This window comes from Anopheles stephensi, chromosome X (assembly GCF_013141755.1).
Source record: "Anopheles stephensi strain Indian chromosome X, UCI_ANSTEP_V1.0, whole genome shotgun sequence".
Lineage (NCBI taxonomy): Eukaryota > Metazoa > Arthropoda > Insecta > Diptera > Culicidae > Anopheles > Anopheles stephensi.
The window spans coordinates 11,790,555-11,814,640 of NC_050201.1; the positions used below are offsets into that span (position 1 = coordinate 11,790,555).

General features: G+C 45.4%; 2 protein-coding genes and 1 long non-coding RNA gene across 3 annotated transcripts; 1 reads left to right on the forward strand and 2 right to left on the reverse strand.

Moving 5' to 3' along the window:
• Positions 1-7,859: 7,859 nt before the first annotated feature.
• On the reverse strand, positions 7,860-15,724 carry LOC118507384 (sushi, von Willebrand factor type A, EGF and pentraxin domain-containing protein 1-like). The gene is made up of 7 exons (XM_036045841.1): positions 14,042-15,724; positions 13,684-13,947; positions 12,308-13,599; positions 12,086-12,230; positions 10,012-12,021; positions 8,422-9,945; positions 7,860-8,356 (listed from the first exon to the last, which is right to left on the reverse strand). Exons 1-7 carry the CDS (start codon positions 15,447-15,449, stop codon positions 8,196-8,198), a joined length of 6,804 nt encoding a protein of 2,267 aa, XP_035901734.1. The 5' UTR covers positions 15,450-15,724; the 3' UTR covers positions 7,860-8,195.
• A 184-nt stretch (positions 15,725-15,908) lies between these two features.
• Positions 15,909-21,478, forward strand: LOC118507484 (intraflagellar transport protein 140 homolog). The gene is made up of 5 exons (XM_036046005.1): positions 15,909-16,602; positions 16,662-17,035; positions 17,098-17,319; positions 17,391-18,364; positions 18,437-21,478. The coding sequence occupies exons 1-5, from the start codon at positions 16,456-16,458 to the stop codon at positions 21,184-21,186; spliced, it is 4,467 nt and encodes a 1,488-aa protein (XP_035901898.1). The 5' UTR covers positions 15,909-16,455; the 3' UTR covers positions 21,187-21,478.
• Positions 21,479-22,240: 762 nt separating this feature from the next.
• Positions 22,241-23,844, reverse strand: LOC118508205. The gene is made up of 2 exons (XR_004905755.1): positions 22,879-23,844; positions 22,241-22,799 (listed from the first exon to the last, which is right to left on the reverse strand). It is a non-coding gene; the product is annotated as an uncharacterized LOC118508205 (long non-coding RNA).
• Between the last annotated feature and the right edge of the window lie 242 nt (positions 23,845-24,086).

A 24,086-nucleotide genomic window follows, 5' to 3' on the forward strand; every position in this document is an offset into this window, starting at 1 on the left:
TAAATCTTATCTATGCTAATGCTCGGCGTGCGCGCTTTTTGGTTTTAGAATGCAATGCATAAAAGGTGCATTTGTGCGACAGACAGACTGTTAAATTGGTGACCCGATTATTTAAAAAAGCACTGATTTCTTGTACACGAAACGAAAAATTTAAACGAAACAAACGGGGGCAACAAATGAAAAGAAACCACAAGCCAGGCATGATCTCTCTGCTAGTTTTTGAGTCTACAAAAAGGTTCCCACAAACGTGTGTCAATTCGGATCTCATCGTTCACGCAAGCATCACACACCGAGTTGTGCTTTACCGAGCTCACCAATTACCGTTTGGCCGGCGGGCGGGAAAGCATAGAATCGAAGCAATAGCGACCACAGGTATATGTGTTGTGAAAATTGATAGGAAAATTTACCATTCGTACGCTTTAGTAGGTACACACCTGTGCTTTTTGTTTTTTGGTTTATCCTGATATGATTTTACCTTCCTAGTTAGGCTTTCACATGATATTCACTGATGTATGTAAAGCGATTAAAAAAAAAAGCTGGTGGGCAATATTTGTAACCCCTGTTTTTTTTTCTATGCAATTGTATTATTCCCTTTAGCTGGGTGCCGGATGAAGTGCATTTCGTAACGGAATTTGAAACAGAATGCATAACACGCTGAATCAAGTACTCTTCGGTGAGTGTAAATTAAAATCCCGCGTTTGTAAGAGAACATACTCCCCGTGTCTTGGAAGGTTTTCGGAACGGCACAAAACAATTGTCCACATGTTTGAAAGTATGCGCAATTTGAGACTGCTTTCCAAAAATGTGCGACATGTAAACAATGTAAACATGGGAACAGTTTTGTTATGAGCCGGAAAACCCTGTATGTCAACATTACAACGGGCAACCTGTACAGCAGCAGGTAGAGCCGGAATCGATTTGGAATGGATAGCTTAATTCTGTAATATTATAACTGGTTTACAAATTTACATTTATTATAAATCTTATTCTTATCATATTTTTTTCATCTCCTGCGTATTGTGACAACAGTGTTAGGAAGTGTAGTGATAATTTCTTCTTTTTGATATATGAGATAGCTATTACAACAACAAAACAAATAAGCAAGCACATTACATTCTTCTTACATTTGTACGTCCCAAGAGAAAAAAAGAAAGCGAAAGAAAGAGAGAGAGAGAGAGTAGCGACGCGCTAGCAAGTGGTTCAATAATAAACAGTGTTGATCAACTCGATGGCGATGAGACACATTCATTTAATAGGTATTTAAAGAAAAAAAATATTATTCCAAATTCATACCACTACGAGAAGAAAAAAAAAGAAAGTGATGCGACAATGATGAGAAACAGCATTAAGTGTAAATGTTACGCAAATCCACGATCCAAGCTTTATATTTATGAAAGGTATGCATGCGCACTTCTTTTTTCCATTTTTCATGTTCAACATTCGGTCGATCGACATGTAATGTGCAGTACGACGAAAAAACTATTTTTCTTTTGAGATCTTTCACAAAAAATCAAACAAAACAAAACAAGAAAGGTTAAAAAAAAAACCAAACGCAATAGGAAGAATAGCAATGCAGAGATGCGCAAATGATAAAGAACCCCGCAAATGGATAACAATAAAATCAACAGGAAAGATGCAACTAAATTACAAACCAGAAGAGCGAAAAGGAAACTATACCAATACTCAAACTACGCAGCAATTGCACTCTAATTTATTAAATAAGGAGATAACAACAACAAAAACAAAATACAAACTAACAACTGAATGTTAAAGAAATGACGTATATTTTCGATAACCTTTTTACTGAGCAAACTTTATCTACAGTGTAATAGTGTGCAAAACATAATACAAAAGTGGCGAAAAGCAGTGCAGCCGAAGGCAGAGAACAAATTTACTAGGGCGAAAGATGGAGAGTGGAGTGTAAAGCGTGTGTAACCCGGTAAGAAAACAAGCAAACTTAAGGTAAAATAGTAATCTATAGCCAGAAACAATATACTGGGCGCGCAAATGAAATCATAACGGTAAAAAGAAAAAAAAAAAACAACCACACAGTTTTCCATACAGTACGTAACAAAAGTCTTTGGCACAAAGGAAAAAGCTAACAGAGCAAAACCAAATACGTATTCAGCTAACCTCCCTTGTAAGCAACAAAACAAAGAGCGAGTGGAAAAAAAAACATTATATCAGGAACGTCGTGAAACATTTTTTTCTCTCTTCTGTGGATTAAATGAATAATTTATTTCAGGATTAAAAAAAACATTGGGTTTTTTTATTTGATATTTTTTAAATGCTTTTTATCGGAAATTTTCAGTTTAAATATTTTGTGTTTTTAGTCCCTGTAAAATGTATTATATTTTATTATATTTATTATTTTATTACATTTTATTATACTTTCTCTTTTATTTTATTTCAGTGCTTCACAAGGCGCCAAGAACAACTGTTTAGATGAACAACTGTTTATATTTCTACCGGGAAAAAAAAAGTCTCATACACACAAGAGGATAGTACCGTGTTTTTTTTTGTGTTTTGCTACCTATTTATAGCCATATCGCGTGTTGCTTTACGCCTCGGTTCTGGCTACTACTATTACTACTACTACTACTACAACAACTACTACTACTACTACCGAATAAAAAAGGTACAGTTCTGCGAAACCAATCACACCCGAGAAAGTCGGCATCAGAAACGAGAGTAGAAATCAACAGTGTACGTATGTAAAAGTAGACATTTTTGCCTCTTATATGTAAGCGAGTAAACGCTCCCGCCTGTAAGTGAACCGAAATTCTGAACTGGTGTGTGAAAACGAAAAATCGATTGGCCAGACTCTCCCATCCAAACCGGCTCTATCAACCTTCCCAGACGCACAAATGTCACAGCACCGTTGAACGGATTGAGCGGATTGAAATTTTCCTACACAAAAAAAAGAATCAAACCTTAAAAAAGATAACCCACCGTTTTGTGAAATTGTTACAACCCCAAAACCACTTCCCCCCAAGACAAGAGTAAAACAGGACGGTTTAATCAGGATTATAGAGAAGGTTGAAGAAGGAAAAAAACAAAACTAATTAGAAAAAAACAAAACAACAACAAATCAGGTATTATGTAAGTAAGAAGAATATTTAAAGAGAGGTGAAAGGAAAAGTGAATGGAAGGTAGTGCTTGCGTGTAACAGCCTGATTCAATTCAAATTGTGTGTGTTTTTGCATTCCTACGTACGACTAATAGCGCAACCCAATTGAAAGACACAGAAGCGAATTAGAAGCGTTTAAGCGAACGAACGTCACTTGGATGTCTATCTAGACGAAAAACCTTAAAAAACACACATTATATACAGACGCGAAGTTTTGGTTTCTCACCCCTGTACGCTTGTTTACTGTACACAAGTTCAATACTAATTGCACCGACTGCATTCTTTCGCGCAGTAGGCTTTGTGCTGTCAAAACATGTTAGTGGTAGTAGTGCACAGTGGTGTGCCACCTTTGGTCAATTATTGCTACACTGACAGATGGTTCAATCACTAGAACACTGGGGAAAAAAAACCTCATTGCGCAATTTTTGGTTTAGTTTCTTAGCTGTATGGATGAAGCACCACCATCGGCCATATTGTTGACTTCATTACAAGAAAAAATCATACAAACAAAGTAAAACCAATCTAGGTCATAAAGCAAGTAGAAGGCGCGGAAGGTTAGAAATAGGTTGGCAAAAGTGACTGATTCTCCTAAAATCCCCCATTTATCTCTCTCTCTCCATCCCCGCCTCATCACCCTAGAAGTGCTAGTTGAACTACATACACGCGCTAGTTGGCGTACATGTCTATTTAAATGCAGAAGAAGAAAAGAACATGGGAGCGTTTATTGAATCCTTAGAAGCAAACAACAAATTGATCTCTACTGTTAATAAGTGGAGCATATATGAACATATATATATTAGCTTTATCTGTACCATATTGATCATTTATGCAAGCATTCTCATATTTGTAAAAAAAAACAAAACAAATGTTTGTGGTTCTCTCACCTATTAGAATTGTATCTTTATATATATACATATATATTATGAAGAGATAAAATAAATTACATCATAATAATAGTTATGAACAAAACAAAAGAATAACAAAACACATACACACAAGTAAACATGCAATACAAAGATAGGAGAACAAATTCTGAGTGATCAGCATACTGTTGGTATTATACATATTATATATATTATATATAAATAGAAACCGAGAAAACTATAACAAATCAGCGCAGGGTCCGTACGTGCGTCTGTTGGGCGAGTATATCGATGTGTACTTTTTGGTTTAAAAAATTAGCAGCTTTTGATCCTGTAGTTAATGCTACAGTATTTAAATGAACAAAAAAAAGAACAGTAAAACATTAAAAGCACGCACACACACAAAAACCATAGTGAGCAAAAAAACTAACACTAATTCCATGGTATTAAATGCTAATTTAACGCACTTAGTAATAAATTGCATAAAAACCTCAATCCTCATCAGGTTCAGTATGGTAACGAGACCGTAGTAAGCATTCATATAGTATCGCTATGTTGGTAGTGCCGCGCGACTAGAGGGTTTCAAACTTTATTAGCTATTTATTTTTTTGAATTTAGCAAAAACAAAAAAAAAAACAAAACAAATACAATGTAATGTCATTTTGCACATCGGTTCTCTTCCTCTTTTTCCTGCTTTGAACATTCTCATTACAAAACCCTCGAGAACTGGTGGAAGACTTAAGACAATGGAACATGAAGAAGGTGGAGAAAAATCATAGGTGAAGAAGAACTGGAGAATAGAAAAAAAATTAAAACATTACAAAGAAAGAAGAAAAAACCCTATATTCTTACAAAAATTTAAAAGAAAAATAAAATCATATAAATGTAATTTAAAATGCTGACAGTGGGAGAAAATAATGAACGACACACAAAAAAGAAGGAAGATAAACCCAATTAGAATATGAAATTATATGATTGAACACATTTCCATTACATCTATTACATTATATATTTAAATCACGGGTGAGCAAGTGAAACAATGCAAAAGAAACAGAAAAACAAACGACATCACATACAGTAAAAGAAAAGAAAACAATCAAGAAATGTTAAAGTGCAGAACTAAAAATCAAGTAAGTAAAACAAAACCAGTAACAAAAGCAAAAACTTAACTGATTAACAAAAAAGAAAATACTAACAAATACTTCTTAGTAACGGCCGATTCGATTAAAAACATTGTCAAACTGATATGAAAGTGCAACGAGTATGAATGTAACATACGGGTGTGTATGTGTGTGTATGGAGAAGTTGTAGTTTTGCCTAAATCATAAGTAGGAACAGTAAACAAATGAAAGAAAACAAAAGAAAACAAACAAACGATGAGTAGGGGTTATGAAACAAATGGGAATGGAAGAAGAAACAATCTAAAATGACAAACCAGTTAGCATTATCTACCCGGTGTGATGGACGATATGAATGAAGGCCACATATACAGATGGGAGGTAGAGAACGTTATAATACTACAAAGAATAACAGAAGATATTTAAGACAAATAAAAGATATATATACACTAAATAGCTTTCAAATTTGGGTGTGGACGAATACATTTGCAATAATAAGAGGAATAGTACTAAAAAAGAGAACAGCATTTGTTTAGTTCTTTCTACGTGTGTGTGTATATTTTGGTGATCTAGTAACACTTAACTACTTTACAACATGCCTTTTTTTTAAGAATTGCTTAGTTTGGTTTGTTTTTTTTTTATTTTGCAATAAATGTTACGATTTGGCTAAATACTAAATGAATAATTAATTTTTTTATTAAGTAATATTCAAAAAAGCCTTTATAAAGAGATAAGTTTAACGGAAAAAAGCATTTTACTTTTAAAGTTTGTTTTTTTTGTTTTGGTTTAATTTAACAATCCAATCACGATTCTAACCCAGATACGGTATTAAGAGCTACTATATGACTACGTTGAGCTTCACGTATTTTAAAAGAAAGGAAACAATTCAACGTAAACTTAATGTCACGTTCACGCCAGTCTCAAGAAAAGATATCCCGACACTATATGCAATAGATATGAAAAGCTAACAAAAAGATTCTTATACTGAAACCGTTTAGCAGAAGAAGTATGGAACAAAATTATACACAAGCAGAAAACACACACAAACACTCTTACAAAACAAAAGTAGGGGGAAAAGAGAAAGTGAAACAAGAAGGCAAGAAAAAAGAAAGATGTGGAAGTAAGACAAACACTGAAATGAAACACAAATGGGAACGTTAACAAATAAAAAAAGGAATGAAGGAGAAGAAACAAATAAACACACACACACAGAAGGCAAGAACAATTGAAATATTTTATGTAGATATTGTAACAAATTCAAGAGAGTAGAAAGCGAACAATTTAAGCGCAAAACTATAATAGCAAAGCCACGAACCAAGGGGTATCGAGTACAGGCCAGGCAAGGAACGGTTGATAAAAGCTGAGTGAGAAGCTTAAGAAGGTACAACGGATGTGTGTGTGCGTTTATACAGCAAGTGTCTACATGGTTATAACAATGGGCGTGATTTGATATAACACTGGCAATCGTAAGCAATCCACGTCTTGTTGTTGTTATATTTCAAATCGTCTTTTTTTTAAACAAGAAGACCGTTGTTTTACGACCTGAGAAACCCTGCATTTTTTGCAAGATACGTAAGTTTTGATTTTTTGGAACAAAAGATTGCCTTGATTTCTAAAAAAAATTGTTTAATTTTCCTATCTTGATTTCTCCAAGTGTAACCTATTGCTGCAATCAATCATAATGGACTCTCTTTATGCGAGTGGAAGAAAAGGGAAATTGTTAATTGTTTCGTTACGGTAACAAATTGTAAACGCTCAGTTTATGTTGCCATATCAAGTGTAAAATGCATGACAAAGAAAGAGAGAGAGAAAAGAAAGAAAGAAGAAGGGTACAGAGAAAAAGAGAAAGCAAATAGATAGGAAGAAATGTTTGAAAGACACACTCCAAAAACTAAACTACAAACCTTTCCTGGTCGCTGCAAGATAGCGGAGAAAAGTACATAGCGTGCGTTGAGAGATGAGATGCGGCAAATTAGGCAGAGATAGGACAGAATTATTATAATATTCATTGCACACACTTAACAGACATTTTTATCCATTTCCTGTACATAACCATAAAACGACCCGGCGTTCAGATGACAGCAAATAAGAACAAAAAAACAACAACAAATCAATAATGATACAGGCGAATACTTCCTGAGGCGAGTGACGAATGAATGAATGCAGGTGTAGGCAAGCTAGAGCACAAATAATTGAAGAAAACAGTATTTAGGTTTTTGCAACAGGTCCTCCCAACAAAATCCATAAAGAAAGGAAACAAAATGCTACCCTAAGTACTAATGCTACAACTACTACTAATATTACTAAAATACTACTAGTTTTCTACCAAAATCCCATCCCTGCCTATGTTCATTCGTACATTTGATGAGTGCGTGGGCCGTACGCATGTCGGTGGGCTAAAGACAATTAATTGAAGTTGAGAATGATTGGCTCGGAATAGAAAAACAAAACTACTTTGAATTAGTGAAACTTTCCAACCCCCAAAATATAAACAAAAACTGCGCATTTATTATGCAAAGAGAGGTGTGCGTGTGTGTGTATGCTTGAAACAAAACTGAGATGGATTAAGATGGAAGGGTGATAATACTATATCTTGTAGAATAAACAAAACAACAACAAACAACAAAAAAACAAACAAACAAAAACACAAACGGAATTAAACGAACAGGTTATTCACTTGAACAAAATGTGTCATCGGGTTTTTTTTTTCCTTTCTTTCTTTGTGTGTAGTAAAGATGAGAATAACAATTTTTTTCAGTGAAATAATTCATTTTTACTCCTTCACCGTCGGGATTTGAATCTTTTAACAACTCTCTTTTGAGAGTCGTGTTATAATGAAACTCACTCTGAGTGAGTTGTTGAAAATCTCTGCGATTCGAATCTCAAACGAGTTCCAAAAAATCTTTGCAAAGAGTTGATGCAAATCATTCTTTAGAAAGCATTAACTCACTCTTTCACTCACTCTTACTCAGTACGCACAAAACTAGTGTGAAGTGTTCTATAAATATGTGTTGTTTTTATTGTATTTGTATTTGCATATTGTATCTCTAGCCTAGTCTCATGCTACTCTGCGTCACTTACTCACTAGAAACACTCATCGAACGGTGTCCAGTGACCGTTCGATTGACAGGTGATATCCACCGTGTGTTGATGACACCGCACCTTGAGTGAATCACCGTACAGGAATGAAGTACCCGCCAGTATATTCCCCATGGCTAAGTTTTTCGGTCGTCCACAAGAAATGCCTGCGAAGAAATAATGGTTTAGGTAAGGCTGCTGTCAACCTGAACAACTACATCAGAATACGTACGTGTGCAGCGTGCCATCATTGGCGTCCAGCGTCCATTAGGTTGACACTTCACGATCGGATGACCCTTGATCGTGTAGCCCGGCTCACACCGATACTCGATCTCATCGTCCACGTAGTACTGTCTGTCCCGGGATTCAGGCGCAATCAGCATATAAGGTCTGCTGGGTGGATTCTCGCATACCGCACCCTCACAGAACCCTTCCACCAAGTTCCACCGGCCATCCGTACCACACTCCGTCACGCCGGAACCACGCATACTGAAACCAGCATCACATCCATATTGGATGCGATCACCAGGATCTGCCTGCAGTCCACTGTATACCAAGCTCTCAAACCGCCATTCTTCCTGTTGGCGTTGGAAAGCCGTACGCAACTCAACCACCATGACGTGACTATCGATCGGAGGGCTTGGTAGCTGACTTAACGGGCAACGTTGCGGTGTCGCTGCAGTAGTTGTGGTGGTAGCGATCTTCGAACTACTCGTCCCCGCCGGCATTAAACCATCTGCCAGCTCGATGATCTTTTTCAGTGCCGCAGACTCTCGTGCATTGCGCTCTTCCAGCAGATGATGATACTGCTGGTAGACAACCTGCGCCACGTTTTTAAGCAAATGCTTAATCTTCGTGTTGGTGTTCTCCTCCTGCCGTATGTCCACCACCAGCTCGTCATCGTAGTTAAGCTCCCGATCCATCAGTATGATGTCGATAAACTGGCAGATGACGTACCGATACGCATTCTCGATATGTACCGGGTAGCGCATTTCCGGTGCTATCGGTTCAACCGTACCGTACAGTATGTAGTGGAGCAGATTTTCTGGCACCAGCCGACTCACGTCCGGTTTGACGGTGCGCATCAGAAACCCGAGCAGCTTCACGTCAATGTTTGTAACGGCTGGCGCATCCTTCTGCAGCGTAAAGCCGCTCAGATCCGTCCAGTTGTTGCCGGCAATGGTGCCGGAAGAGGAATAGCAAAACAGTGACAGCTGCCGTCCTGGTACGTTGGAAGGTATACAGCCGTGGAAGAGATAGTCTCGCAGGTGCTTCCAGAACTGTACGTCCGGTCGTCGGTTAACGCGTATGATTAGATTCGATTGGCGCTCGTTTGGTGGTGATGTGGTCGTCGGCGGAACTGGAACACACTCTGGTAGTGGCAGATCCCACTGGCCACTCTCCAGACACGTCAGAAGGTTATCATCGGTTAGGGCAAACTGTGGCAAGCATCGTACTTCTGCCAGCACGCCTACATCGTAGCTGGCGAGCGGACGTGGAATGGCTCCACGTTCGGTTGCGTAGATGATCGGTGCTCTGCCATCATTCTCCTCCAGCACCAATGGTGAACACTTGACGATGCTTATACACTCGGGGACAGAACCCGACCAGGTGCCTCGTGCTGTGCAGTGCAGAATATCTGGTCCATCTAGCAGGAAGCCTTCATCGCAGGTAAAGCGAGCCTCACCACCGAAACTGGTCTTCGATAGTATGACTTGCCCGTTCAGTGGAGCATTAATAGTACCACAGCGAGTTACTACAGAAGAGCAAAAAACTAGCTTAATCACACAAGAAGACTATATTTGCCTGACAGCATACTTACGCTTACAAAACGGTACACCAGCAGTCCACTGGGAGGTGCGTAAACATTCTACGAACGACGGTCCAATAAGTTCGTACCCTTCGTTACACCAGAACCGTGCCTTCATCCCTTCGTACCTAACCGAACCATTCGGCAGGGAATGGTTGCGTGGACAATCACGACAAAAACCTGAACTTACTACGCGTACCTGTCCAACGGTTTGCAGTCGCAAGTCTAGCCATCGTATCAGATTCCCACTGTAAGGCTCACAGGTTCGATAGTAGCGGCGGACTTCGATCAGCTCAAGCGGTCGGTTCCAGAGATCTACGTACGCCATGCGGCCTCGGAATGATTCCGTCTCACTGAAACCTCCTCCAAGTACATCTTGCTCCTGTCCGAACACGTACAGTCCTCCATGTTGGATCGGAACACCGTCGCTTAGATTCGATCCCTGTGCACTTAGCTCTCCGTCGAGGTAGAGTGTGTAGCGTCCTCCATCGCTTGTCCAGCTAACGCAAACAAAGTGCCAATCACCATCGTTTAGAGAGACGTTTGTGACGACATGTGCACCGTTCACGTACAGTACTAGTCCACTATAATCCGTCACTGTGAATGCATTGTCTGCTGTAGCTGTAGCGTAGGATAGTAGTGTACCGTAGTTGAAATCATCATCCGTCCGGTACCATCCACACATACCGATCGATCTCAGCGCCCCGTCTTGTTTCGTGTGTGCCGGCAGCCTAACGTAGGCATGTACACCACTACGCGGAAAGTCAAACTCAAAGGCGGCGGATAGCAAGAGATCACACCTGTTACCGTGGTACCCTGGTGGACAATGGCAGCGTACCGAGCGATAGCTCTCGTCGTCGTAGTCATCGGCAGTACTTTCGGTGAGATTACGCAGCTTGACAGCTTCACACGTTGCTCCATTTCGACAGTAATGTCGCTTTACCGTTTCACACGGATTGTCGATCTGAGTGCAGTTGTTGCCTCGCAGACCTATCGGACAAACGCACACGTAGCTTAGCGAGTACTGCATCGAGCTTTGCTGCTGTGTTTGCAGCACTACCGCGAACCTGTCATGGTGTCTGGTGTCAGTATCGTTCGCACCGTTCAAACACAACGCTCCGGTCGGGCAGGGTAAGTAGTCGCACGGTTCCAGATGGCAACGACGTCCTGTCTTTCCTCGTGGACACGCACAACTGTAACCCTCGTCGACGTTTACGCACACACCCTGGAACTCGCACGGATTGGGCGTACAAAAGTCCTTGGACCATTCGCATCGATCACCCTCGTAGCCTAGTGGACATTCGCAGAATGGGCTACCATCCGCTTCGACGCAGGTACCACCATGCAGGCAGTAGTCGGACCGACACGGATCAACGTAATACTCGCATAGGGGACCTCCGGTGTAGGGAGGCTGACAGTGACACACAAACCCCCCACTACTGTTGGCAGTAATGCACTGTCCTCCATTAAAACATGGTGCCGAACCGCAAGGATTCAACGCAATTTCGCAATGTTCACCAACAAAGTTCTCCTCGCAGACGCAACGGTAACCGAGCGGAGAGGCAGGTTCGGCGATACATCTCCCATATGCGCCACACACCTTGGAGCCACTATCGTTGCAAAGCTGCCCGCCGATAGGGAAACAGTCGACGGGTGACTTCGAACCACGTGGTGAGCTGTGATTAGCCGGACAAGGATGACATTGGGCCCGGTTATACTGCTCCTGATACTCTCCCGGTTCACAAGCCCGACAGAAGGGCATGAGGGTTTTGTGATACTTGATCGTCCCGGCGGCACCGCCGTTCGATTTCGACTTCTTCAACAGCTTCAACCGGGCCACCGTACCAGGCGGACACTGAGGTTTACATTCGTGGGCATGCTTGGCATTCAGCTTGCGTGTGGAATGATGCTCCGGACATGGCTGACACACTGTTTGGCCCGTTTGATCGTTGTACGAACCGATCGGACAGCTGACGCAGATGTTGGTGGTGTAGTTGTGATACGTTCCTCTAGGGCAGTGTACTGTAAGAAGAGCTCTAAATTGATTAAGATGTCCAGAAATTAGGAGCATGCAACATCCACTTACCACAAACGAGTTTCTTTGAGATACTCCCATTTGCACAGCGTATCTTCTCGTCCAGCTTCAGTACGCTGAGATCCAAATTGAGGGATCCCAGTCGACGGCGCAGTTTTTTCTTGCCATTAATCTTCTCAAGCTCCTCTTTTATACGCTACAGAAAAAAAGGAGACAGATTGAAGATGGACTACAGTCACACTGGAGTGTTCGATCTAAAGAAGCGGTCCTTACTTTAATGTTTTCCGATTGTTTCCCATCCGATCTCCACAGGCCAAGTTCCTGCGAGACGCGTTTGTAGACGATTATCTTCACCAACGCCCGATCGTTCGCGCGAACCGGTTCGGGCGTTGAGTAGCTTTGTGACTCTACGCTACGCTTCACGATACTGTACCGGACAGACTCGTCTGTATCAGTTTGTGATAAACTTTTGCCAGGCAAACAGGTCGGTAAGGTTGTCATGAGTGTGCAGTCCTGCTGCGCTCCGCACAGCTCCTCGCGCAGTCCGTCACTGAACGTTTCCGATACCTCGTTGATGGCGTCCGTATCGTTACAGAGCGCTGGATCCATATCGTCATCCAGCCGGATTGTGAGGATCTTTTCCACACCGGACGAACTGATCACCTTACTGCATTCCGGTACGTCTAGCTGTTCGCCCCACGTTGGCCGTGCACGGTCACAAACCATGCGGATAGTTTCCTCTGGCTGAAGGCTAAACATGTAGTCCTCCTTGCAGCCAATCTCACACCACACGTGCGAGACATTGTACGCACAGATCGAGAACCCGTTGCGAGGTTCCGGTATGTCATCGCAGGTGTACTGTTTAACCTCGACCGTCAGTACACATTCGGCTTCATTGCCGGAGAGATCTACTGCACGGTACTGTACCGCGTGTTTACCCGCTGGAAGATAGCCGAACGTAACGTTCTGCGTGATCGTAATGTTGCGCCCCGCATTATCGTACACCATCGGTTCCTCCCAGCGGACAAACGTTTCCTGTGGATTGCTTTTATCGCTGACGTAGTGTAGGGGAGCGTCTAGACAATTCTCGATGACGGGTGGTGTTTTATCGATCACGGTAACGGTAAAGCTACAGCGAGCCTTATTCTTGAACGCATCCATCGCTATATAGCTAAACTCGTGATCCCCTAGCCCGAGTCGGGTGCCCTCCTCTTTGATGCCGGGCTTCGACCAGTACGTGTAGTTGTCGCCACTGTTGTCGAACACGTACGGTTGCTGCAGTCGGCGTACAATGGCGTACGGGTAATCGTCGTCCATCAGTACGGTATAGTTGCCGGGACATTCGATGTACGGTGGCGCTATGTCGATGCACCGTGGCGTCTTCAGTTTGCTCCACGTGCCCGTCCTTTTGCCGGCGCACTGTTTGGTCGAGGGTCCTCCCTTCATCTCGAAGCCAAAGTCACAGATCAGTGTGCAGTTCGTACCGAAGGCTGACTTGGTATCGGCACAGTCGGTGGGGTCGTACGTCGCGAATGCTACCTTAGGTAATGCTGGACATAGGATCTCTTCAAGAGGAGAGTATAGAACGGATAGTGATTTTGTTGATATAGCTTGATAAAGATCCCTATTCTCAGAGGTATGACACTTACGTTTACAAGTCGTTTGTAAGCCATCCCACTTGGACAGTGGCAAACAGTTCCGGTTGTGTGATCCTTTCAGATAGAATCCCGGACCACAGGTAAACGAGCACTCGGTGTCGATTGGCATCTCTTCGGTAAAGCGTTCCGCTGACATACTGTAGTTTTGGAGAAAAGATTTGTTGCGTGGCGTGTAGTCGTACAGCAGATCCAGGTCAGGATTACTGCAGACGGCCATACCGTAGTAAGGTATGTTCAGTGGTGGACATTTCTTCACTTCAATCATTATAACCGACGAGATATTTAAAAAAAAAAACGAAAGCGATAGTTCAAGGTGGGCAGATTTGTGCATAATGTCTCCTATACTTACTCGTACACTTTGCCTCTGTGCCGGACCATTCTCCGTTCTCCTGACATAGCCGTATACTACTACCGGTTAGCTCATACCCCGGACGGCAACGCGTACCACAGGCAGCGTTCAGTACCTGACTGCAAGGTTTTGGCTCCATCACAAAGTATCCATTTTCCGGTGCTTGCAGCTCAGCACAGGTAATCGCAACACATCGCCCATCTTCATTCTCTTGGTAGCCGTGTGGACAGACGCACTCCTTCTCTGATGTAGCTGCGAGCGTGAGCGTAATATGACGTGCATGGGGACAGGACTCGCACACACCGTTCGCTGTCCAGTACGTCCCATTCGGACACGGATGACAGTCGCCACGCAAACCCGAACCCGTATATCCTGCCTCACACGAACATCGGTAGTGACCGGAGGTAGTAAGACATGTGCAGGTGGCGTGATCATCGCAACATCCGAGTGCCGCACTATTCTGCTCCTTCAGCTTCGTCTTATCACATAACCGATCACATAACGAAGCATTAGCCACCGGTACGGATGGTCCATGACGATAGTCGAGGTGCAGTGCCTGCCGGACAAGCGTTTCGAACTGCTCGAAGCTTGCCAACAAGTAGCGATGTTCGTTGGACGTTACGATACTTGCCAACTCCTCATCATTACCCGTTTCGATCCCGATGGTGATGATCTGGACGCCGCTACGCTTCAACCTTTGCGCTATCGGTATCGGACTCTGCCCGTTCGAATATCCGTCCGTGATGAGAAAGATGATGCGTTCCAAGCTGCCCGGACGGGATGTGGTGAATCGACTCTCGGTAAAGATTTCTTCCGCCTCCTTCAGTGCACCGTAGGTGTACGTTCCACCGCCACTATACTCGATGCTCGGTAGCTGATAGTTTAGCAGCAGACATTTATCATTCTCGGGCACTGGCCGTGACACTTGGTCCACGTGCCGGATCACCTTTTTGCGCGAACTAAACGTGACCACCGCAATCCGGGTACGGTTCACACTAACGTCAAAGCCAGCGAGAAGCTTTTTCACGAACCGTAGCTCACTTTGAAAATTGTTCGGCCCTACACTCGAGCTGGCATCGATCAGAAACACAATGTCCAGCCGCGCGCTACTATTCTTCATGCTGTGAATGTTGTCCTGAAAGCGTGCATTCACCAACTCGAACCGTCGAACCGTTGCGCTGGTTGTAGGCGATTGATTGAGGTCTTGTCCACTTGATGCCTGATTGATGCCGGCCGTCGTTCCAACATTGTCCAAATCCTGGTACTCTTCACGACCGATCGTGCTGGAGACTTCATCGTACCAAGTGGGCGAACTTTCCGGAGACTCTTCAGTGGTGTCGGACGTTTGTTGCCCGTTGGCTGACAGCAGCAGGACTATTATCACAAGTTTTACCACCCCACAATACATGGCTGGCCACACCGCAAACCAAACGTGTCGGATACTACTTTGCAGACATTACCTTCACCAGCGCAGAACTACACTCTAACTACAGCAGATCGGCGTAACGACGGGGCTATGGTTTTGCTTTGATCTAGTGTCTTACTTCCTGCTTCCTAATCACCCACGCTCTCATTCTCTTAGCACATGGCGTTTGAAAGGGCTTATCGCACGAGCATTGTGCTGCGCTCAGTCTACCCCGTTCTGATGGCCGTACGGCAAACGAACGATGCTCGACTATGTGGGCCACTGTCGCGGGGTACGATCAACCGACATTGTGAAACAACAGCAACCCCTCAAAACGGAACAGAGCATTTATTAGTCACTCTTAGGCCAAACTAGTAGGAACGAGTGAGCTGTGGTTTAAAGAAAACTCTAAGTTCGTTTAGAGTAGTGTAGATGTAGTTTGAAAGATAATCTAATAAGTCAACTCAACACGTGGTCGCTCGAAACGTTAACGTTCATTTTGAAGTAGAGCGATGGCGGTTCATGAGTCATTCGACGAGCGATGACAATTTACAATTTCCTAATTTCGAAGGCTATTTCCAAATTAAAATCTGTTTTATATTTTATAACAAGTTTTATAAGGTGTTGTGCTGTGTGATATAAAATGTGGCAAAATAATACTCGATCTTCAGTTTTTTTTATAGCAAATATAAAATCGCTCATACCGGTGCGCGTATGCGTAAGCGAGAAAGCAGACAGGTGAATAAGCGTCCGCTGTAGTCACCAACACACAGACAGCACCGTTTGACAGGTGCCGTTCACATTGTGCCGCTTGGTTCACGAACACCTTTATGACCTTGAATGTAGGCGTCACCATGGTGATGGTTGTTATGCCCGGAACGTAAACAAAGCCTGCTCACTGATAAACCTGCAAGCTTCACAAAGTTTAACGAAGGTTTGAAACGTAGTTTAGTGTATGAAAAGTTGAAAGTATTGTTAATTGAAACTGTTCGAAAGTGAACCGTAAGGCATGACGCTATACTTCGATACGAAGGTGCAGTTTCTCGACAGCGAGGCAATCAGCACGGTTAGCTCATGGCACCCGGTGGAACCGATATTCGCTGTTGCTTCGTACAGCAACGAACGAGGTGGCTCGGTTACAATATTCGATGATACGGTAAAGCCAGTGGAAGGATTTATCCAACAACCTTAACTTCATTTTTCCTTTGCTTTTAGGGAATTCCACTGAGGGATGTCTCGTTCCCGGTGCATGCCACTTCCCAGGCGACCGTGTTGACGTGGCACCCGGAACGGAAGATACTGCTCACCGGCTGGGAGAATGGAGAAATTCATGCCTGGTTTGAGGGGAAGCGTGATTTCGCCACGATAAACGGTCCACACAAGTCACCGATAATGTTGCTAGAGTTTAGCGAGAAGGGTGGCCGTGTTATTACGGCCGATGCGATGGGTGTGCTGACGGGTTGGCGGTTCGATGGGCAAACACAGTTTCTGACCATGTTTAATCACGATCTGAGGGACCCGTTGCTGCACATCACATTTAGGAAATCGATCCAAAGTGCTAGCAGTAAGGAGCTGACGAATCTGGCACGGTAAGCATGCTACTACGAGCGGTAAGACAGGGCAGCTAAGCAGTGACGTTTTGGTATTGCAGGGCAGCGGTTGCTGGTGATGAGGCGGCCCTGGATCAGTTGACTAGCTGGAGACCGAGGACGGCGGTGCGTAATCTCGCCCATGCAAGCGTACACGACAACTACTGCTTTTACGCGTGCACACAGGCCGGTATACTGTACTACATCAATCAAACTGGAACGTGCACGGAGATCGTGCGTGGTGACAGTATCCCGATCATGCAGATACTGTGGCATCCGAAGCAGTAAGTTGATGCTTTATTGATCGACTAATGTTCAACACTTACAAATCTTCATCCTTCTCGCTCTGATACAGAGACTCGATCGTAATACTGATGGAGGACATTACGATCGGACACTACGAGGTGGACACCAACGGGCAGATCACTGAGCTCGATCGGGTAAAGCTTTCCGGGAAGGTATCCGGTTCCAAGAGCGCTATAACGTGGGTTGCCGGCTGTGCACTCGCCATTCTAACCGGCGATCTGTCCGTGCGCATCTGGGACATTGAGACGAACGATAACTACGTCCTGTCGATGGAGCTATCGGCCGGTTCCGATCGGACCGGTACAGACCGACCCCCGGTAAGTGCTGTTGCGCTGGAAGCATTTACCTGTGTAGCGTACTGTGCGGACACACAGACGCTCAGTGCGGGCACCAGCCAGGGCAATCTCTATACCTGGCGCCGAGCGGCAGCCGGATATGGCCGTTCCTACACAAACTCCGAGAACCAGTGGCAGCTGACGAATGTGACACCGGTGCGAGGAACAATCAAGAGCCTCGTATGGGGCACTACCGAAGCGAACCGGCCCTGCATGATGGTAAACTGTCTGTCGAGTGTGTTCATCCTGAAGGAGCAATCGTTACTATCCGCCCACGCACGGAACGTTTGGGCGACGCAGAAAAAATCGAACGAACTGCTGGTGCGGCATGCCAACGGACGGGAAGTTATACTCCGCACGGACATATCGATCATCCATCTGGCGCTGAACGAACTACACATTGTGGTAACGAATGGGCGAACGATTGCTGTGTATCGGATCGATCAGGCTGGTACGATGCGGAGCAGTACAGGGAGGATGGCAGCTGCCGGTGGAGTGAGCAACGATACCGCGAACGGAGATCCGGACGGGAATACGTTGGTGGTTGCGTTTGTTGATAGTTTTGCCGTCGAGTGTGTGGCCGTTTATCTGTACGAGCAGAGTATTGTGGCGCTTGGGACGGAACAGGTGAAGATTTACTCGCTGAGCGGTATCATTCTGCAGGAGATTGTATTCAACGGTAATGAAGGTAGGTGATGTCCTGACAAAACTTCTCCCTAGGTAGCTTATTAACCTTGTTCATTTTTTGTTTGTGTTGCAGGAAAACCTATCGGGGTGGATCTAGTGGGTCCCTATCTGACCGTGTTCACCTTCCACGGCTACATCCGGCTGTATGACGTGTCCCGGCACGACATCCGCCTACTTCAGCCACCGAAAAATGCGTACGATCTGTTTGAAAAGTTTGGTGAAATCATCATGGCTCGGACGAACGCGAACGGGACGTATGTGGCGCTTACCATCGCCAACGAACAGCTGCTACCGGACGGCAAGCTGTACCTCTGGAACCTGGAGAGTAATGTGCTTAGCTCGCGAGAATTTCACACCCACGAACCGGCAGGACGTGGTCGGTGGTTGAAGGAGGCAGGCGAAAGCTCGACGACGACCGCATCCAGTGGGCATATCTGCTTACCTGTTGGATTTTTCTGGGATGCAGAAGACCCAAGGCTGTTGGCGTGTGAAAGTAAACCCTTACCGAGACAACAAACGTCCGTGAGAGCGTTGCAGCACGAATCACAAATACATGTCCTGTTTGTCGATGGACAGAAGTCGGAGCTGGCCGAGCTGGAGGTGCTGGAACCACGTACGGATGGTCCGGGTGAACAGCTGGAGCTGATTGGGTTGTGTGTGCCGCATCTGATCGTGTTGAGAAGAAATGAAATCGCCCGACTATCGTTGCGTGACTTTAAGGGATTGGATACGTGCGATCTGGCCACCCGGGAGATGGTGCTTAACTTTAGCCTGAATGTAGCGCAGGAGAACATGGACCAAGCGTTTAGCTGCATCCGATCGTTGCGCTCCGACACGGTGTGGGCAAATTTGGCCCGGCTTTGCGTGCAGACGGGTCGGTTGGATGTGGCGAAAGTTTGTCTTGGGCATTTGAGACGTGCCCGGTCGGTGAGGGCGTTGAGACGAGCGACGGAAGATGCAACGCTGGAACCGGAGGCACGCGTTGCCGTGCTGGCAATCGAGCTGGGGATGATGGATGAAGCGGAAGCACTGTACAAGCGGTGCGGTCGGTATGACCTGCTGAACAAGCTGTACCAAGCGTCGGGTAGGTTTGAGGAAGCGTTGGAGGTGGCGGAACACTTCGATCGGGTGCATCTGCGGAACACGTATCATCGGTACGCGGAGTGGTTGAAGGAGTGTGGCAAGACGCAGAAAGCGATACAGTACTACGAGAGGACGAGTAGCTTGATGCACAACATAAGCCAGCTGCTGATGGATGATCCGGCGGCCCTGAAGCAGTACATGCAGGGTACGAGCGATCCGGAACTGTTGCGGTGGTGGGCACAGTACGTCGAGAGCAGCGGTGATATGGAGGGTGCGTTTAAAATCTACCAACGGTCGGGCGATTGGTTCTCGCAGGTGCGCATCCTGTGCTTTATCGGGCAGGTTGGACGGGCGGATGAGATTGCGCGGGCGAGTGGTGATCGGGCCGCATGCTACCATTTGGGCAGATATTACGAGAACAGTGGGAAGTTACAGGAGGCTATACAGTTTTATACCCGCGCCCAAACGTACGGCAATGCGGTGCGCATCTGTAAGGAAAACGATCTGCCCGATGATCTGTGGACGGTGGCGTGTACTGCACGGTCCCGGGATAAAGCATCCGCTGCGGCGTACTTCGAAGAGTCGGGAGACTATAGGCGTGCGGTGGAACTGTACCATCGTGCCGGGATGTTGCACAAAGCGGTTGAGATGGCATTCCGATCACAGCAACCCGAATCACTGCAGGTGATCGCATCCGAGCTGGACGCTTCCTCAGACCCTGATCTGGTGGCGAGATGTGCTGACTTCTTCGTCGGCATCGAGCAACCGTACAAAGCGGTTCAGTTGCTTGCGAACGCCCGACAGCTATCGCGCGCCCTAGCTGTCTGCGCGGAACATCGTGTCCCAGTGACCGAAACGTTGGCAGAACTGTTAACACCCGGCAAGGAAGATCTACCGGAAGGGGAACGCATAGCGCTGCTACTGCGACTCGGCGACATACTGCAGGAGCAGGGCGATTATCATGCGGCGACGAAAAAGTTCACCCAGGCAGGTGATCGTGTGCGGGCGATGAAGAGTCTGCTAAAGTCGGGCGACACGGACAAGATCATCTTCTATGCCGGTATGTCCCGGCAGAAGGATGTTTACGTGATGGCGGCCAACTATCTGCAGGCACTGAACTGGCAGAACGATGCAAAGATCCTGAAGAACATAGTTACGTTCTACACGAAGGGTCAAGCGTACAGCCAGCTGGCAAACTTTTACGCCAACTGTGCCCAGGCCGAGATAGACGAGTTTCGGGACTACGATAAAGCGCTGAATGCGCTGCAGGAAGCGGTCAAGAGTTTATCGCGTGCCGCACCTGCGTCAAACGCTTCGCAACCGGCTGCACTCGACACGCTGCAGGTAGCGATGGCTGAGGTTAGACGGGTGATTGAGCTGCAGGATGCGACGGAACGGCGCGAGTACAGCAATGTGATCAAGCTGATCAAGGTCCGGTTGGAAGAGCGTCAAGATCCACCACCTCCGGTACGTGTATGGGATTTGCTAGCGTTGCTGGTAGAGTGTTTGGTCGCAACTGGACAGCACTCGGAAGCGCTCTACTACGTACGGGAGCTGGCGCAAAGGAAACCCGACTGGTATCATCAGGAACTGTTGGATAAGCCGGTACTCGATCGGTTGGTGGCGGAGACGGGCGTTAATCTCGAACCGTACGTAAACGTTGCGAGGGTGAAGCGCCCTACAACGGCCACCATCTCCACGATGAGTGATGATGAAGAGATTCAGGAGGTGTTTGAGTAGAGCGTCGTTCTTTTGAGATTTTATCTTTAAGTTATTTATGTATTTATTTGGTACTCTAGGACATTGGTGGACTTTGTGTCTCACAAAACCGTACATCAGAAGTTTGGTAGCTCTTATCTCATACCTTTAAAATTGTAAAGACCGCAAGGTCTCTCAAGAGGATAAAGAATTCTTGCCAGTTAAAAGCGAAAGCGAGTTTCCTTTCTAGCAAATGCTACTACATCCTATCGGATACTATTTCTTGGCATGCAGCATTGAAAGTAATTGTAATAAATCCGATATTTTAATTATAGTTCCTAGTAGTGGCCAGATGGTGCGTTTAATTCGAGTGCAAGTGTCAATATAAAGGGCCTTTTCTCACCTCATCCATAGCGAGCTAACGACAGGCAACTTCACTGATGAGCCAGTATTAGGTATTCAGTTTGCCCTTTCCTTTCAGTGAAAATGGGCCAACGAGTGTCGTGTTTGGAATGTCAAAACCTGTTGAGTGCAGTCCAGTGCAGCGGCAGGTCTTGCTGGTCGCAACAATAGTTAAAAGGTACTGCCGTACGTACTTTGATTCTTAAGATCAGTATCACCAGTCTGTCGGTGTGCCACCCCAGACAAGCGAGTGACGCCCCCGGGTTCCGTTGAAGTTGGGATGGAAATTATCGTCCGAATTCTTCGTACCAGCAGGAGCGGTCGTAGCTGAAGCCTGATGCCGACAGCTGGTGCCAGCCTCGCTCGCTCCGGCAATCATGGACGGGAGCATCACAAACACTTGCAAACAAACACGTACGTCTCACCAGCGCATTCGTTTGATGTGTGATAATTAAATTTAAACAGTTGTTACTTGTCGAGAATTAACATTCCAACATGCCAGTGGTGGGGTGGTGGGCGGCCCATGCTGCCGTCAACAGCATCGGTACGGGGTATGGGGCTGAGATCGGCTGACGGTACAAAACTTGGGATCGAGATTTTCGGATTTGAGAGCTACTGGGTAAGAGTGGGAGATTCAAGCCCGGAGGAAAAACACTCGACAAAGCAATTGAATTTGTTGAAAAGTTCCAGGAAGAAGGTGTTGTTCAAAAAGAAAACTCTTATTAGCTTGGTTTTTGGCTCGATTTAAGAGTAAAGTGTTGAAGTTTTATATTAAACTAACCTTCTCACTTGCGTACTTCCATAATCTCACTAACCCTGCTTTACAGCTAGCAAGCCGACCATTATAGGACCTTAGCCTCAGCAAGGCAAGGCGGATGCTACTGAGCTGCGGTATTTTTGGAGACCGGCAAAAAGTATGTACACCCTTCACGTTCAGCGGCACACCTTTTCAGTTTGATGTTGTTTGTTTAATCTTCTGCACGGGACCATTTATCGACCCGGGATGACGTGTCTTAGGCATAGGCCCGGTCGAGCTCGCTCCAGGCACAGGTGAGGTTTCGGGTCTCGAAAAAGCCCATCCGAAGAATCTACCCTACCACCCTTCGTGGTTGTCTAATCCTGACGTTGTCCTGGTTCCTTCTGCCACACAGCACTCAACAACCGCACCTGTCTGTGGTTGGCACACGTTTACGGTCCTTTTGTCCTTTCGGACGCACCCGTTCCCCGCCAAGAACAAGATGGACGAAGTAGCACTAGCAAGAAGAAGAAAAAAAACGAACCATGACATATAGTAAACTGCTTTTTGATAGAGTAGCATGAAACAGGACCAACCGGTGCATTGGACGACATGGGTTCTCCCACGGCCAACCACAACGCAAACTAAAGCACGGAGGTCTTCTCTAAGACGAACCTTCGGGCTACCGGTGACAAATCGGATACGAGCGAGTGAATGTGGGAAATCTGTTTTTATTTGACTAACAGCTTGAAGTTTACTCTGGATATAAGTATGGGTGAGTGTGTGTGTGAGAGATTTCTTTTGGTGTTATTGTTCTGTTCGTGTGCTGCTTCACACTCAACATTAGCACAACGTCACAAGGGAAACTATCTACCCGAATGCCTTGGTGGCGTGGTTATACTTCCGACAAGTTCGCCGGGATGAGGGCGTCAGTTGCTGACGTTCCCACCGTATCTTACAGGGCACGCGTTGATGAGCGTCCAGAGCGTAAGAAGCTGCGTCCCCGATATCTTCCAACACTGACGGACACACAGCGAAGGTGTGGTTGTTGCAGGCAACTTTTTAAGCACCCTCGGTGTGAGGCATCGCTGAGTATAAGTAGCCGTAAACTGGCCATTATTTGCGTGTTTAGCCAACCTTGCTTTGGTGGGAGTTAGGTTTTTTGTTCCTCAACCTCAGCCCAGGAGTTGGGGGACTGTACCTCAAACAAACAAACAGTCGCACACATACATATTATTGCAAATTAGTGAGCGTTATACAGACAGACGGGGCACAAAAGTTTTGCCGTTGGACGATTCTCGCCCAGTCTCGGCGAATGTTAGCTGATGGCTGGACTCTAATTTACATCGGCCAGAAATTAACCAACCGAGTGCTATGCACGTGTGCTCGCCGTTCCCCCAATCGATTACCGGGGATGAAGCATAACCATCGAGTCCATTACCGTTGGGTTAGCCGTTTGACGAACCAGGGGGAAGGCTCATAATCGTCGGTCATCTTGGTAGGCAAAATAATCCTTCGTGCTTGTGCCGTAACGACCCGTTCTGAGTTTGCTCTTCCAGCGCCACAGAAATAGACAGAAGAAATAGTGCAATGAACATCGGCCTGGGGTACTATTGATGAAGATGCACTGTGGCTGTAGGGCGTTAATGCGCGTGGTAATAATATATTTTAACATACCAATTTATTGTTAAGAGCTTTCAATGCTTTACTTATAATGTATGTATTAAAAGATATTGAGGGATATTAACGATTTTCCTTCGGACGATCCTGTGCACTAGCAAGTCTTCAATATTTGGTCTATCAC

What these genes read in the sequence shown, in the direction of transcription:
- LOC118507384 (XM_036045841.1), bottom strand. Translation starts at nt 15,449, where the DNA reads ATGTATTGTGGGGTGGTAAAACTTGTGATAATAGTCCTGCTGCTGTCA. An exon ending in AACAATCGGAAAACATTAAA is followed by an intron (nt 12,231 to 12,307) that starts GTAAGGACCGCT and finishes TTTTTTCTGTAG; the next exon opens with CGTATAAAAGAGGAGCTTGA. An exon ending in AATGATGGCACGCTGCACAC is followed by an intron (nt 8,357 to 8,421) that starts GTACGTATTCTG and finishes ATTTCTTCGCAG; the next exon opens with GCATTTCTTGTGGACGACCG.
- LOC118507484 (XM_036046005.1), top strand. Translation starts at nt 16,456, where the DNA reads ATGACGCTATACTTCGATACGAAGGTGCAGTTTCTCGACAGCGAGGCA. An exon ending in TTACAATATTCGATGATACG is followed by an intron (nt 16,603 to 16,661) that starts GTAAAGCCAGTG and finishes CTTTGCTTTTAG; the next exon opens with GGAATTCCACTGAGGGATGT. An exon ending in GAGCTGACGAATCTGGCACG is followed by an intron (nt 17,036 to 17,097) that starts GTAAGCATGCTA and finishes TTGGTATTGCAG; the next exon opens with GGCAGCGGTTGCTGGTGATG.